A 14,024-nucleotide genomic window follows, 5' to 3' on the forward strand; every position below is an offset into this window, starting at 1 on the left:
CTGACTTCTCTTCAAGCATAAAGCAAACCTGAGAAAGCTAAACCTGCCTCCACAATCTGGGGCAGGGGCAAGGGGAAAAAGCAAACAAACCACTCCAACAATCCCCAAGCAGAACAACCCACATACCTCAACTGCTGAGACAGTTTTTATAAGCTCTAATTGCCTAACTCTTCCAACTTGCCATCTAACTGTTAAGATAGAAGTCGTGAATGAAATAAGACTTGAAGCTCTGAAATTTCCATTACCACGTAATATTAGTATATTCTAAGTATAGTAAGTATATAAGGAATAAAAGAACCAGCTTAATCTACGTAACTGCTTGCTCGATCAAAATTATACATGCACTTATTACCTCAATTATTTGTATGAAAAGGCAGCAAATATTTTTAAATAACATTACTGAAAAGAATTCATAAAACACTATGTTTATAATGCAAAGCTTCCAATAAATATGGGAGTATTGTGTACCATAAAGTAACAGAACAGATGCCTCCTCATGAGATTACAGTTGGGTTTCACTATTCTAAAACATATTTTTCATACATTAAATGAAAATAAAAATTTAGTGTATAAGGGAAGCATTTAATGAACCAGAAAATACAATACAGTAAATCTAAGCATCCAAAACTTTTATAATGTTAAAAATCCAAACAGTATGTAGATGAGTTTCTTATCTGTCTCTTTACTTGTAACCGCATTTAAGCTAAAATCTGGCAATTCCAATATTCCCAAACATTAACAGGCTTGAACTTCAAGTTTAATAGTTTCCATCTGATGTGTCAGGTCTACTAAAACAAAGGCTCTTACAACTGAGTTGCAGTAAGAAGCACAAAAACAGAGAAGACATTAGGAAACATCTCTAAAGGAATTCTTTCTTTTTCAAAGCAGAGAAAAGTTTTAGAAGTTTTCTTCTAAAGAAAAAAAAAGCTTTGTTCTGTGTACCTCATCCAAAATTTACAGAAATGGAACTGAATGCACAGCAAGTGCTACTTCTAGGTGCTCTCTGGGTATTTTCAGGTGTGCAGGAGGGACTCTGGGTTTTTATACAGATACTTTGAATATAGCTTGTAATTTTATTTATTAAAAAGTAAAAAAAAAAAAAAAGCAAGCTTTGAACAGAACATTTTTCCTACGGGCTGCTGCTTCGTCCATTTCAGAAACTCTAGTTCCTCTTCCTCGCTATGTCTTAGTAAGAGGGTAGTCCTCTTCCTTGCCAATTCCAAACTCTGTACTTCTTTAAATGACCACAGAGTACCTAATTGTGTCAGATCTCTGCTCCATAAAGAACTCCCCAGAACATAGTGCCCTTCTTTTAAATCCAGATAAAAAGAGATAAGCACTCTGCACTAGCAACAGGACTGCAGCTGGGAGGGGACCATTTGCACGAGAAAAATTCCATGCAGCAGTACACAGCCATCCCTGTAACAGCCCCTCTAAAATGTAATTTAATTTAAGATTTTAATTAGCCCTCCAGGCTAATTAAAACAGGGCTTTGCAAACAGTTTGCCATTTCTGGTAGCAGGACTCAGTCAGGACTAGCAACCAGCTCTCTAGACAAACCTTTAAATGTAATCAATCCCCGCAACACCTGTCAGCCTCCTGATGCTTGTCTCCTTCCGTATACCTCTGCATGGAGACAAAAATCTCATTTCCCACTAACTGCAAACCAACCCTAACCCTTCATGCATCCATCATCACATTTCCCACTCTGACATGCCTGTTTTGCCCAGTGATCTTGAGGTCCATATGACTTCCTCAGCACTCAGAATCCTTACAGCAGGCACTATGAGCAGAGCCAGATGAGCTGACAGAAGCTTCTGCCACATAGAGGCAATTAATTAGCAATAAAACATTCTTCCCAGGCACTTTCCACTGTTCAGGTAAGTGTGTGCACACTGGTATTTGTGAATAGCTGCCACTCCTGACGCTGCCCAGGATAACACAGGGTGGGAATCTCTGTGCGCTCAAAGACACCCTTCAAACACCTGAACAACTTAAGACAGGTAGGAAAAGTTCAGAAGTTAACTCCCTCTACTATATACTTTCAAGCTGGTGGTTTTGGGCTAAATCTCAGAAATTACGCCATGTTTTTACAAGAGAAACAAAAATTTTAAAGGTTAATAGTTGCACTGTTAACTGAACCACATTGTGCATATGTTACACTTTTTCTTATACTGCAGTACCATAATCTAATTATACTCAAGAGTTTCTGGTAGGTATTAATGCTGTTAGCTTAACATTGATGTTTGCACTTCCTAATCTCTGGGTGTTCCTTTTATTTTTAGACTGAGACTTGCTAAAAGCTCAACATATTGTCTCAAGCCTTTATGGAAAAGTCAGCTGAAACGGAACATGCCAATGGCAACGTCTGAACACATACAAAGAAGTTACCTACTACGCAGCACCATCACCGGAGGGAAGGTGACTGAGTAGCAGTTTGAGGTTTCTCTTGCAACTTCTCTTAAATATGACTGTAGGTAGGCACAGAATAAAAGATGTGCCTTAAGACCATCTTTGAAGCATAGTGTTTTGATTAAAAACCTGTCCACTCACATGGCTGTTTAATAAGAGGCAAACTGCCAGTCCCAACTCTTTCTGTACAGATAAAATGATAATAACGACTTGCTCAAAGCGAAACTATGAAGGGTTTTTTTGTGGTTTGGGGGTTTTAATTTTGTTTTTTGAATATTTTGTAAGTTGACCAAGTACAGTAGGTGGATGCACCAGACAGCAGCTTCTGGCCATCATATGCTGAGAATCAGGTACCTTGCTCCTGGACTTGCAGAGTAGGGATGCTTGAAACAAGATACTCTGTCCAAATGCACACTTTCATCCTCTGAGATAAACCTTTTTATTATTGCTTTGTACTGAAGATCAAAATGTTAACCCACACTGGAAACAGAGTTGAAAATAAACAACTGCTGTATTCACAGAATAAGCAGCTGGAGAATGGATTGTTAAAAGCAGAGAAAGGACCTTCTTTAGTATCATACTAGCCAGAATTAGAGACAATGCTGTAGAATCAGTCTCCTGTTCTCCAGTGTAGCACAAGCAACTAAAAAGACGCTCAAAGTCTTTAAACTAGAGTCTAGGAAGACTGGAGCACTTGGCACTGGGGGGAGAAGGGAGGTTTTCACACAATAATATCATTCAAATCTGACAACCTTGATCACAGTTTTATTCCCAAAGATGTTCATAACAAAAGTCACAGAAGACTGCTGAAAAACCTGGTTTGGTCTTTCTCCAAAGTTACAGTCTTCAATAACTGTGTAATCTAAGCAATTTAGCTAAACCACTACAAACAAAAGCAGATAAATAAACAAGACTTGGGCATTTTCAAAAAGTTAATCTTTGTTTATATTCGGTTACTGCAATTCTGTAAAGGATTTATGATTCCACGTATCTCAAAGTGGAAAAACAGCTGGATCTAGGACACTTCATTATGTATCTTGATTTTAATAAACCTTTTAGTCTTTTAAAAAGTAAAAATTATTTTCATTTCAAAGACTAAAGAGAAATATGAAGTTACCCAGTCCACCCATGCCATGAGACAAGGTGGGGGACAGACACACAAGGTATGCTGTATTATCCAAAGTTTGGCTTACACACCCACTTCAGATTTTGGAGTATGTTTTAGCCAAGGACAGAAAAATGATAATATCAATGCAAGGAAAAAAAATATAAATCTATTATTTGACCAAAAAAAAAGCATAAAAATTGCATATAGTTCTCCAATAAACTAACAACAAAAAAAAGACAGTAATCCAGACAGACAGAACATAAATTACCACAGTATAGAGAAAATGCAAGCAATTTGAATTTGTAATCTACTAGAATAAATCAGAGTGTCTACATCAAAATAATTTAATGTTTATAAAAGATATGGAAGGGCTTTCACAGTTCAATGAACTTTTTTCATTTTTCAGCCACTTTGTGACTGGTCTTCTGAAAGCTAATCTGAACTGACATGTCTTCAGCCATTTGAATTGGATTTATATGCCAGTAACTTTTAAAATAAAATAAATGATGGTGTGTAAATCTGTGATTTTTCTAAATCTTTTTTTTTTTTTTTAAAATGCTTTGGGGATTTTCTGTAAATATAAAATACACCTACTACAACCTTCAAAAAGGTATACTTCCTTTACATTAAAGGACAAATTTTATGTGGTAATAAAAGTTCGCAACACTTTCTATTACGTAGTAATATTACACGTCCTAAAACCTAGTTTTTCCTCAAGTGATGACTAACTGACTCAAAGTTGTCTAAATTCTTTTAATTTAAGGTGGTTGCTCTAGGTTTTTAGCTTTATGTCGTCATACATTGTGGCACAATAATTTGGACAGAGATTGTTAGCTGGTTTTAAACTTAATTTTAAGATTCAGAAATCTTCACAGAATTCCATATTTTCCAAGCATATCTGATTTATTCCATTGATTTTAAACATTGTTTAGATTTGTTTGAGTGAATGAAAAGGCTTGACAGTGAATGAATTAACTTCCCCACTGTCAGCTTACATAAAGACACAGTAACAGCTGAATCATTTTTTTCTTTTCCTTGGAGGTCAGAAGGCTACAGAAACATTCAGATAACTATCAGTCAAAACTATAGTAATTCAGGTATTTTTATCCTCCTAAACCAAACTTTTTTTTTCCCCACCAGCCACTGGAAATAAGTGCAGATTAATCCAACTGAACTGCCACAGAACGCTCTGCATATCAACGTATCTGGTTTGTGGGCAACTTGGTGTTTCTGAACCTTAATAACTAACATACTATTAACGCCTACCAAGGACAGCAAGAAGACTACACCACTTACCGCACTTTGGGGATTATGGGGGCGTGAGAAAAACAAGACAGCAACACACAGTGAAATCTTGTCTTCATGACATAAGAGAAAGATCTCTCAACTGAATCAAGGATTTAACTCAGAAAGTTCAGCTCCAGAAAACCTTGCCAACTTTTAATACACACGGAATTTAATCTTAGAAAAAAATGAAGTAAGTAAAACTTCCATGGGTAAAACATTTAATTTATATGTAGTATTCACTATTCCATACTTAGGCTCTGTCTTTAGTAATTTAAATAGCAGAACTCGGTAGGAAAAGACTTGCTGCATAGCAGACAAACCCAGCTCATTCTGAAAACTCAGCAATTCAACCAACTACTTCAGAAGCACATCAGTACTTCCCGGCTACCTGATAAACACATTGACACAGTCATTTTCTCTTAGTCCACTGGGAAGCTTTGCTCTTGAGCATATGAACATCTACATAATTATTTGTTCCTCTGTGACAGGCACATTTTACAGCAAGAATCTCAGCGTATCATGTTCTAGACACAAACTTGTTCTGAAATAAGTCTGCACACCTTGTAAACAAATCTGGAAAAGATTTCCTAGAGTTTATTTCTGGTTATTAAAAGAAAAGTCAGAATAATAATGCAGATAAGCTGCAAAATATCATCCATTATAAAACAATCTGCCACTTGCTAGAAATCAAATCATTCTTGTTTTATAGTTTATTTAATAAGCTTTGTAGAAATAACATTCATTTTGTATGAAACAAAGTACAGTAGGAAAAAAAGCAGCCTACGACAACAGAAAACACACCATTTAAGATTACAGATCCGTATTTGGGGCATTCAGAATCCTTTTGACTTATTGCAAGTAATATTCCTGTCACACAACCTTTTCTTATTAAGGAATAAATACCAAGAGTCTTGAAAATTGTATCTATGTTTAGATATTCCTCAGGAAACTGTTTTGTTAGCACTCAATGTAAAGTGCACATTTCCCTGACAAAACCAGCTTATTTTGAAATTTACTAAATAAACACAATCGCAAATGTAACAAGACATAGCTGCTCATGCTTCCTAAATAACATCCAAGCAATAAATAAATATTGTATTTGAAATTCTGTTTAAAAGAATAAAGTTCCTACGCAGCTAAAGACTAAGGCACAGGTAGTTGTGCTAGATTATAAATAAAATTTAAATAATACCAGTGATTTTTAAAGATATATCAAGGCTTGAAATATTTGTTTCAGTCCTGCTACAAAACAGAGAAGATGCTTTGATGGAAGCCAATATTTCCAAACAAGATGACACAAAGATACACATTCTCTATGCAGAGCCTGTTTTAAAAGGGCAAAAAAGAATATATTTTTCATTTCTTTTGTTATTATGTTATTATTCTACAAACAAGTTGGTCCTCAACATCTTATTTCCATGAGGCCTATATCAAAGAACTAACCAAGGGTACAATTAAATAAGCAAACATTAAATGCCTAACTTGTGTTATGCACAAACTGGAAATGGACAATGTCTTTGCAATAGCTATTCAAGTATATTTTCTTTCCTCATAGTATCTACTGCTATTTGTCAATTTTCTAAGACCTACTATCTTACTTTCTCTGCCTCTATGCTGATTAGTTTAGTTCAGAAAGTCGCCATAAGTAATAATAAAAGATGAGGATTATTATTTTTTTTTTTACTAATCAAAGATCGTATATTTACCTTCTGCAAGCATGTCCGGTACATCTGCTTGGTATCTAGGCCCCACTCTGATTTCTCCCTTGTCTGCTAAAAGTGTTTTCAGTGATGGATCATACACCAATGAATAAAAAAAAGTATCCTAAGAAAAGAAGACATATTTGCAACAGCATAACGATTTTTAAAATTAGGTTTGTAAACCTTTTTATCACCTTCCATTTGAAAATTATTACAGTAACCCCCCTTGCACACTTTTACAGAGCACAGGATTGGTACATTAATCCTTATTTTAAATAATATAGATGTTCCTCTTTTAAACCGCTAATTGAAGCTTCTCTAATTGCTAGGAGTTGTTTCAGAACAGAGAATAATGAAAAGAATCATACTCAAAAATGTATCAATGGACTTGAAAAAAAGTAATGTTAACTGCTTTCTGAATTTAACATGTTTTCTCTCATAACTAGCTCTATCATACTGACCTTGCATTCTTAAATTAGTCTCAAAAAAGCATAAACCACTGTCAGGGTCTGAAAAGGTCTTACACAAAACCAGTATTGGCATTACCTGGTACAGCCACCTGAAGTACAGGGCAAGTCCTGTTTTCAGAAACATTTTTACTTTTAAATATGACATGCAGATTTCAGCTAAAAACCACTGTCTGTCTGATGTTATGTTAAGACACTTCAAATAAAAATGTTTATTTTGAAGGGGCTTTTTTCAACACAATTATCTATCAAATACTTGGAGGACTTTGTTCCCCTCTGGTAAAGCCCAGCACCCTAAGTTCCTTTCATGGGAAAGGTGAGGTGATACTTTCTGTACAGGAGAGAGATATTTTCTGTACAGAGCCCTTAAAATTAAACTCCTATGCTAAGCTGCCCTCTAAAGAATCCTCCCTATCTCTCCCTGTCCACTGGCTACAGAAGATCCTTCTTTCTAGAACAGCTCTATGGAAAAAAAATAAAAAAAGAAGGATCTAAGGGGGGAAAGGGGAGCCATGTGAATTTCCCCCTTAAGTATCCACTACAGGAAAAAGTTCATGTATTTTTCTTTTGTAAGACACCGTATGAATTACTTCAAATTAATTACTTTCTAAATACAACCACATTCACAATAAAAACATTATTTAAGAGTGTCAATTAAGTTTTTATCCAATAACATTTTTAATATCAGTGTTTTCAACATTATTTTTTCTAACTTATCATTCAAAAAAGATTTTTCAAGTATTGCTTAACCATTTATTAAAAATACATCCGTGCAAAAACATAAACCCATCCCAATATCTACTAAAATAGAAATCACATATTACCTCTTTCTCCAGATAGGACAGCACAGATTCTGTCTCATTCAGAAGTGCAACACTGCATTTTCCCCTACACAAACATAAGGAAGAACTGTTGGTTTGTAAAAAGTACAGATTTTATTAAGTCAAAAAGTTATTTGCAAGAAAATGATCCAGACATACTTCAAAACTTTACATTAGAAATGTAAAAATATTATAAAATATAAAAATAATAGAAAACTGCATGTTGCCATACTTTTAGGATACAAAATTACCACCAAAGCAACAAAATTAATAGCTGCACTAACCCAAGCACTCCAGTATATAGGAATTCTGATGACTTGGGAAATAGTTTCATAAACAGAGAAGCAATGAAGGAACAAGAGGTTCTATGGTAAACAATAAATACACACAGAACTAATAAAAAGGCCTGGATAAATGAAATGTCACCTCTGAGTGACCCACCTCCAGTAAGTTCAGTGCCTAATTTGAAAGCATGTAACCCAAACTAGAAACAATGTAAGGTTTTACCAATGCCCTGTAAAAATACTTTACTTTTTTGAATGGAATGATTCCTAATAATTAATCACAGAATTTTATTCATCTCTCCTATGGCTATATTAAAATGCTATTTATCATATTTTTGTGCAGGTAGCCGGTAGAAAGCTTCCCGTTATTCAGCAGTGGTACAGACCTGCCCATGTGTAACACGCAGGTAATGCAACGGGAGTTTGACCCCACTGCTCCAACCCCCTTCTCTCCCCTCTTCCTCAAGACCTTCTCCCCCAACATTCCTTTGGCCTGAAAATCCTCTGCCTCCAAGTTTTCTGCAAATAATCTGCAGAATTATTTTCAAGAAATGGTATTTTAAAGAAACATACATAGATGTGGATGAAACATGTTAAGTGTGCTGGATCATCTTGCTAGGAACTGTCACTTTTATGCTAACGTTCTCAAGTGAACTACCATTTCATAGTAATATATATTTATTACCCCTTACACGCATTACCTTGTATTTCATATGCCTGAGTTTCATTCAGTTCTATCCGTTTAGTTGGTGTTTACCAGGAGGTTCCAGTGCCCTTACACACACGGCTATAGGACCTCTGCCTACAACAGCCTTCTCCCTTCTTTTCCCATGGAACAGACAGCACACAAATACAAAAAAGATAACTGTTTGTAATGATGTCCTTGACTTAAAGATAACCCCGAAGAAGTTATCGTAAAAAGTGTCATTCTTCAGTGAATACTGAGACTGTTAAGCTCAACCATAAGCATTAGATGCCAACTGTTAATGACTGATCCTTAAGGAAACATAACCACTGCGCATTAACTCTGCAGCGTAGAAACGTCCTGAATTTCTCTTCCTCTCAGTATCTGTCAGGAGAACCACACCACCAAAGAGAAATGGTGGGAAGGTGAGTGAGAAAAACCTGAGTACAATACACACCCATAGAGGAAAAGACTCCAGCAGCAGAGAAGTAGGAAACATTCTCTATACCCAACCATATCTTTGTAAGTTTTTTTCAAGCTTTTGGCCTTGATAATTCCAGAACATTCCCTTCTAAAAATTAATTATATGTTGTACCATGAAGTCAGTTTGTCAACTTTATTTTAACGGATTATTACTTTTTTTGGTGTTAAAGGCCAAACAGGGGTTTGCCTTTCCAGTTTACTTCTATTCCATATACCTCTAGTCTGCTCTCTCTCCACTACAGCCTACCTTTATTCAACTTTATTTTTTGCAGAAGCACTTCTTCACTGTCATTGCAACTGCAAGAGTATTTTACTACCTGAATTTATACCTTATTGCTGGTAACTTAAGAAGTTTCATTTTATTTCATTAAGTGACAAGATTATTTCCCCCACCATGTCTAAGCAAGTGAATTTCTACTGGATGTAACATTTCTTTGTACAGCATTTTAACCATCTAATGGCTGACAGGTAGCATTTTATATGCATATATAATATCTTCACATGCATGGACTTGAGTCTCAAAAAAAGACAATACTAGACATACAGTAGTAGATACCAGACTAAAATGAAAACAAAACAAAACCAAAAAAAGAACACCAAAAAAGCCCCAAAAGAAACAAACGACCACAAAACATTTAAAACAGGTAAATTACATAGTTAAAATTTGAAAACATTATCTGTCTTACAGTTATCAGTATCTGTAGTCTAGAAACCTGCAATACTTATTATAAATTATTTATAATCTTTATCAAACACGTAAAAGCCTACTGTTTATATATTTCCTCTTTTTCTTTTTTCCACCAGAGGAAAATCCTCTCAGCCTATGGCAAATGGTCTACTGGGCTGAACCAGGCACCTAGCTCCATTATATCATCTCCGGCATCTCTCAATCATGGATGCCTAGAAAATAACTTAAGTGAACACAGATTCTCCAGCTACCACTTTTTACCCTTTCTTCCAATACTAATGATTAAAATGCCTTGGAGAGAAAGTTAATGTGGTTTAAACAACATTATGGCAAGACTTGCAAGCTCTTTCTCAGAGGCATGTATCCAAAACCCCAGTTTCTCTGGATTTAAATACAATATTCTCCTCCTCACAGTGTTCTGCAGTTTCATTCATTAATGTCTTTTTTTAAAACTTCAGATAATTAGGACAGATGCTGTATCAAATAAAGGTAACAGGATAGAATTCTGACTATTTTAACCTAGACAGAGGAAAAAAAAAAAAGGGGGGGAGCTAGCTACCTACAGAGACAAGTCAAGTGAAAGAGAATATACATTATATTTACCAGATTGTAAAATCAGTTACACACCGAAATAAAATTATACTCTCTTTGCAGGACACTAGGATTTCTAAAAGTTTTGAGTATTATTTAGACTAGTAGAGCATAATGCCGTAGTTTCATTGTTCTATTGGTAGTCTCCTGCCTGTAAGGTGCCACAGAACCTAAGCAAACTAAGATAACAATTACAAAGAACTACATAGCTTTTGTGAAATGAAAAAAAACCCATAATTTAAAAAAATGGAGAGTTGTCTAGTATGTATTCAGATATGAAATGTTCTTCCTCTATCTGACTCTGATTTAAGCTCTGTTCCTCCACCACACAGCATTCCTGACTTAACTGGTATCAACAGTGAGAATTAGTAGTAAATATACTCAGAAAGCCTCGACGGTGTTAAGATTACATACCTGGTTTCGACCTTTTTCTCAAATAAAAAATATTTTACAAAAATTATTTTAATTCCTACAGAATGAGGCAAAATTTATCTTGTATGAATGTTAAAAGAAAGCAAAAGTTTAAGATATAACAGCAAACAAAATAAAAGTTATCTTTTATGTCTTCATAATTTAATTCTAATGAGACTAAACTGTCCCTTCAGAATCCTCTCTGCCCTTACATGTACTTTGTATTTAAACTGGTCACAAATAGAAAGTTCTTCAATTGAGCTGACAAGAATACTAACAAAACCTATTATCAGTCAGTAATAAAAAGTAATTTAGAGGTCTCGCAAACAAAGCCTGCCGACATACATGCCTGCAGTATTACCAGCCTCTTACCACATAAACCACCCAGGATTCAACTGATTCCCCTGTCCTAGGAACCAGGGCTACAGCTAATAACTTTCTTTGTTCTTTGAAGTATTAACCATGTGAAAGCAGTTTTCACATCTTACACCTTCCTTCACCCCCATTTGTTAGAAGCTCTTGTCTGCTTGTAAATTTTTCTATGTTTCAGGTGACTCCATCAGCAGGTTGACAATTCCTGATTGCCTTAAGCTAAGGGATGTTTAACAAGGGTTCTTTGTTAGGTTTTTCACTGTGGAACAAAGAAAAGGAGAACAAAAAGGACCAGAAAACAAATGGCAGCTTTGTAAGACAATCACAGATAAGACTGTCTTGGACAACTTAATAAGGAGCTCATGAAAATTAATACTCTATATGAGAGCTCAGGTAGTATGCAAGTCCTGAACGTGAGATTTCAAAGAGTAAGCAGAGGTTGGATCTATTTGGCCTTAAAAACTAAAGGCAAAAAAGCCTTTTTTTGAGTTTGATCCAATGGAGGAATGAAAAACATGTGGGAACATAATTCAGACAAGACCACGACGATGATCAGTATTTAGGAACAGAGAAGTACAGTAAGACTGCCCTTACTTCCAGTGAAGACACACAATGATAACCGGCTCAAGAAGCGAAGCTGTATGAAAAAAGTTGTACCAAGGCTATTATATAAGACAACATTATGAAAAGATTTCAATATAGCCTGGTTAAACAACCCAGAGCAAAACACCAAATTCTCCAGAAGATGCACTTAATGCATATTGAGGGGGAGGGAAATCAGACTTCTTTCTTCTGTCTGAGTAAGTGTTCTTTAATAATGTTTTTTCTTTAAGAAATCTAAAATATAGTTTCAAAACTTTACAAAATTTAAAAAGCAGATGCCAACACTGATCTTTTAAAACTACCACAATGAATCAAAATCAACAGCAACTGCTGATTTTTTAAAGTCCTTCTTTGTTTCAGCATACTCCCTACCTTTGAACCAGTGGAAAGTTCTACAATTCCTGTTCTGCTATTCCTTCATGTTTTTACCAGATGAGTAAGACAGCCCACAAGATACAAATCTTTATTAAAGTAACGATTTCCTGGGACAGGAGGTAGGGAAACAAAAATTACAGAAAGAAATTACAAAAGAAACAAAACACTTAGCGCCTGTAAACCAGGACAAACCACAGGAGTGGAAAAGGCAACCTCACGGGTATTGTATCATGCCATGTTAAGTTTTCTATTGGAATACGGATGCAGCCTGGGTGAGACTGATGCAGTGCAAGAACTCTCAGAACTCACTGATAGCGGTTCCCATCAAGTCAATGCAACATCATACGCATTGGTCATTCAGATACAAGTTGAAGAAAGAAAATAATATATGCAGGCATGAATCCACAGACTTGGAAATTCTGCTATCAACAATTACCAATTGCTCCCCTGTATATGGCAGAATGACGCTGGGTAATCCTGTATAGATACACCAATTTTCTCTTGCTGACCTTCAAGAAATGTTCATCTCTCAGTAGAGATTAGGAACACAGAAGCGTGAATCATTAGCTAGACGGTCTGAGAATAAAATAACAGGAGACAGTTTTAGGAAATATGCTTGTGAGGAAAATCTGATTTGATTTTAACATATGCTGTTACTTCAATGACAACCACAGATTAAACTGAAAAGTAGGTGCATAATGGAGAGGTTTTGTGCAGGAGTAGAACTCAGGAGTAACCTTTCCTGTATTCGGCATAAAGGGAAAGAAGGGGGAAAAAATACTGAGCAGATACTGAACAGAGGAGGACAGAGCTACCTTAAATAAAAAAGCTTTCCTGAACTGCCTTAAATGTAGAAGTGTTTTGAAGATCCCCAATCAAACAACCACTCTGAGGCAAGTCTTGATCATTGAAACGATCACCAAACCACAGAGTAGGAACCATGGCGTCCAAAAAGCTGCTGCTAATTATATGAAATTGATTCCCTGGCTATGGGAAGCCAATACTAAGACTACTAGTGTATTTTAATTTTAAGGGCAGTTTAAGGGGCACAGGATGATGCTGACAGAAACATAGCAATGTCTTCATAGCAAATTTCAAGTTCTCCAGACTGCAAAGATATTTACAACGGGAGAGCAAGCTATCGTACAACACTAAAAACAAGAAAATAAAAGCATCATCCTAGTGATTTCAGTCTGCAAAAGACCCCTAACTAGAGCCTGACTTCTCCAATATTCACTCAATACTTAGAATTGACAGAAGAAAGATCTGCATTGTACTGATTCATTATTAACTGGCTCGAGTTTGGCTGTGCTCATTTACACAGCAGTCCCAAACAAAAGAATACCGGGATCTGTGTCTCAAATCTTCCAAACAGTACAAGACTGTATCTGTGGCCAAAAGACAGATCAATAAACTTGGTACTATATAACACACTCTTGCCCAAACAAAATAAAAGACAGAATGCACAGCAAATTCATTTACGTACATCTAAATGAACCAGTAAATGCCTGCCATCTAAACATATGCATAGATCATATGGATGGCCCAGGCTTTTTATGCTGCATGTGGCTTTTAGTAAAAAAATTCAGAGTTTTTATCTTAATTAGAGCTGGAGTGCTGATTCTGAGCACTCCAAATTGGTAAGATTTAAAGACAGTCTCTTGAAGCCACCATGCACAACTGTCACGGCTTTAAAAGTAATTAGTAGATAATATTCAAATTTTTTTTGCATATTCT

General features: G+C 35.7%; 1 protein-coding gene across 4 annotated transcripts in view; it reads right to left on the bottom strand.

Annotated features, from left to right (window-relative positions):
- Nucleotides 1–14,024, bottom strand: part of MTA3 (metastasis associated 1 family member 3) — a 136,610-nt gene that overhangs the window by 91,412 nt on the left and 31,174 nt on the right. For all 4 annotated transcript variants that reach the window (XM_055816412.1, XM_055816413.1, XM_055816410.1 and 1 more), the window contains exons 5-6: nucleotides 7,799–7,862; nucleotides 6,514–6,631 (exon numbers count right to left, since the gene is read on the bottom strand). In XM_055816412.1, the coding sequence (XP_055672387.1) occupies nucleotides 6,514–6,631; nucleotides 7,799–7,862 (182 nt within the window). The remainder of the gene's footprint in view (nucleotides 1–6,513; nucleotides 6,632–7,798; nucleotides 7,863–14,024) is intronic.

Source organism: Falco peregrinus, chromosome 11, assembly GCF_023634155.1.
Source record: "Falco peregrinus isolate bFalPer1 chromosome 11, bFalPer1.pri, whole genome shotgun sequence".
In the NCBI taxonomy this organism is placed as follows: domain Eukaryota; kingdom Metazoa; phylum Chordata; class Aves; order Falconiformes; family Falconidae; genus Falco; species Falco peregrinus.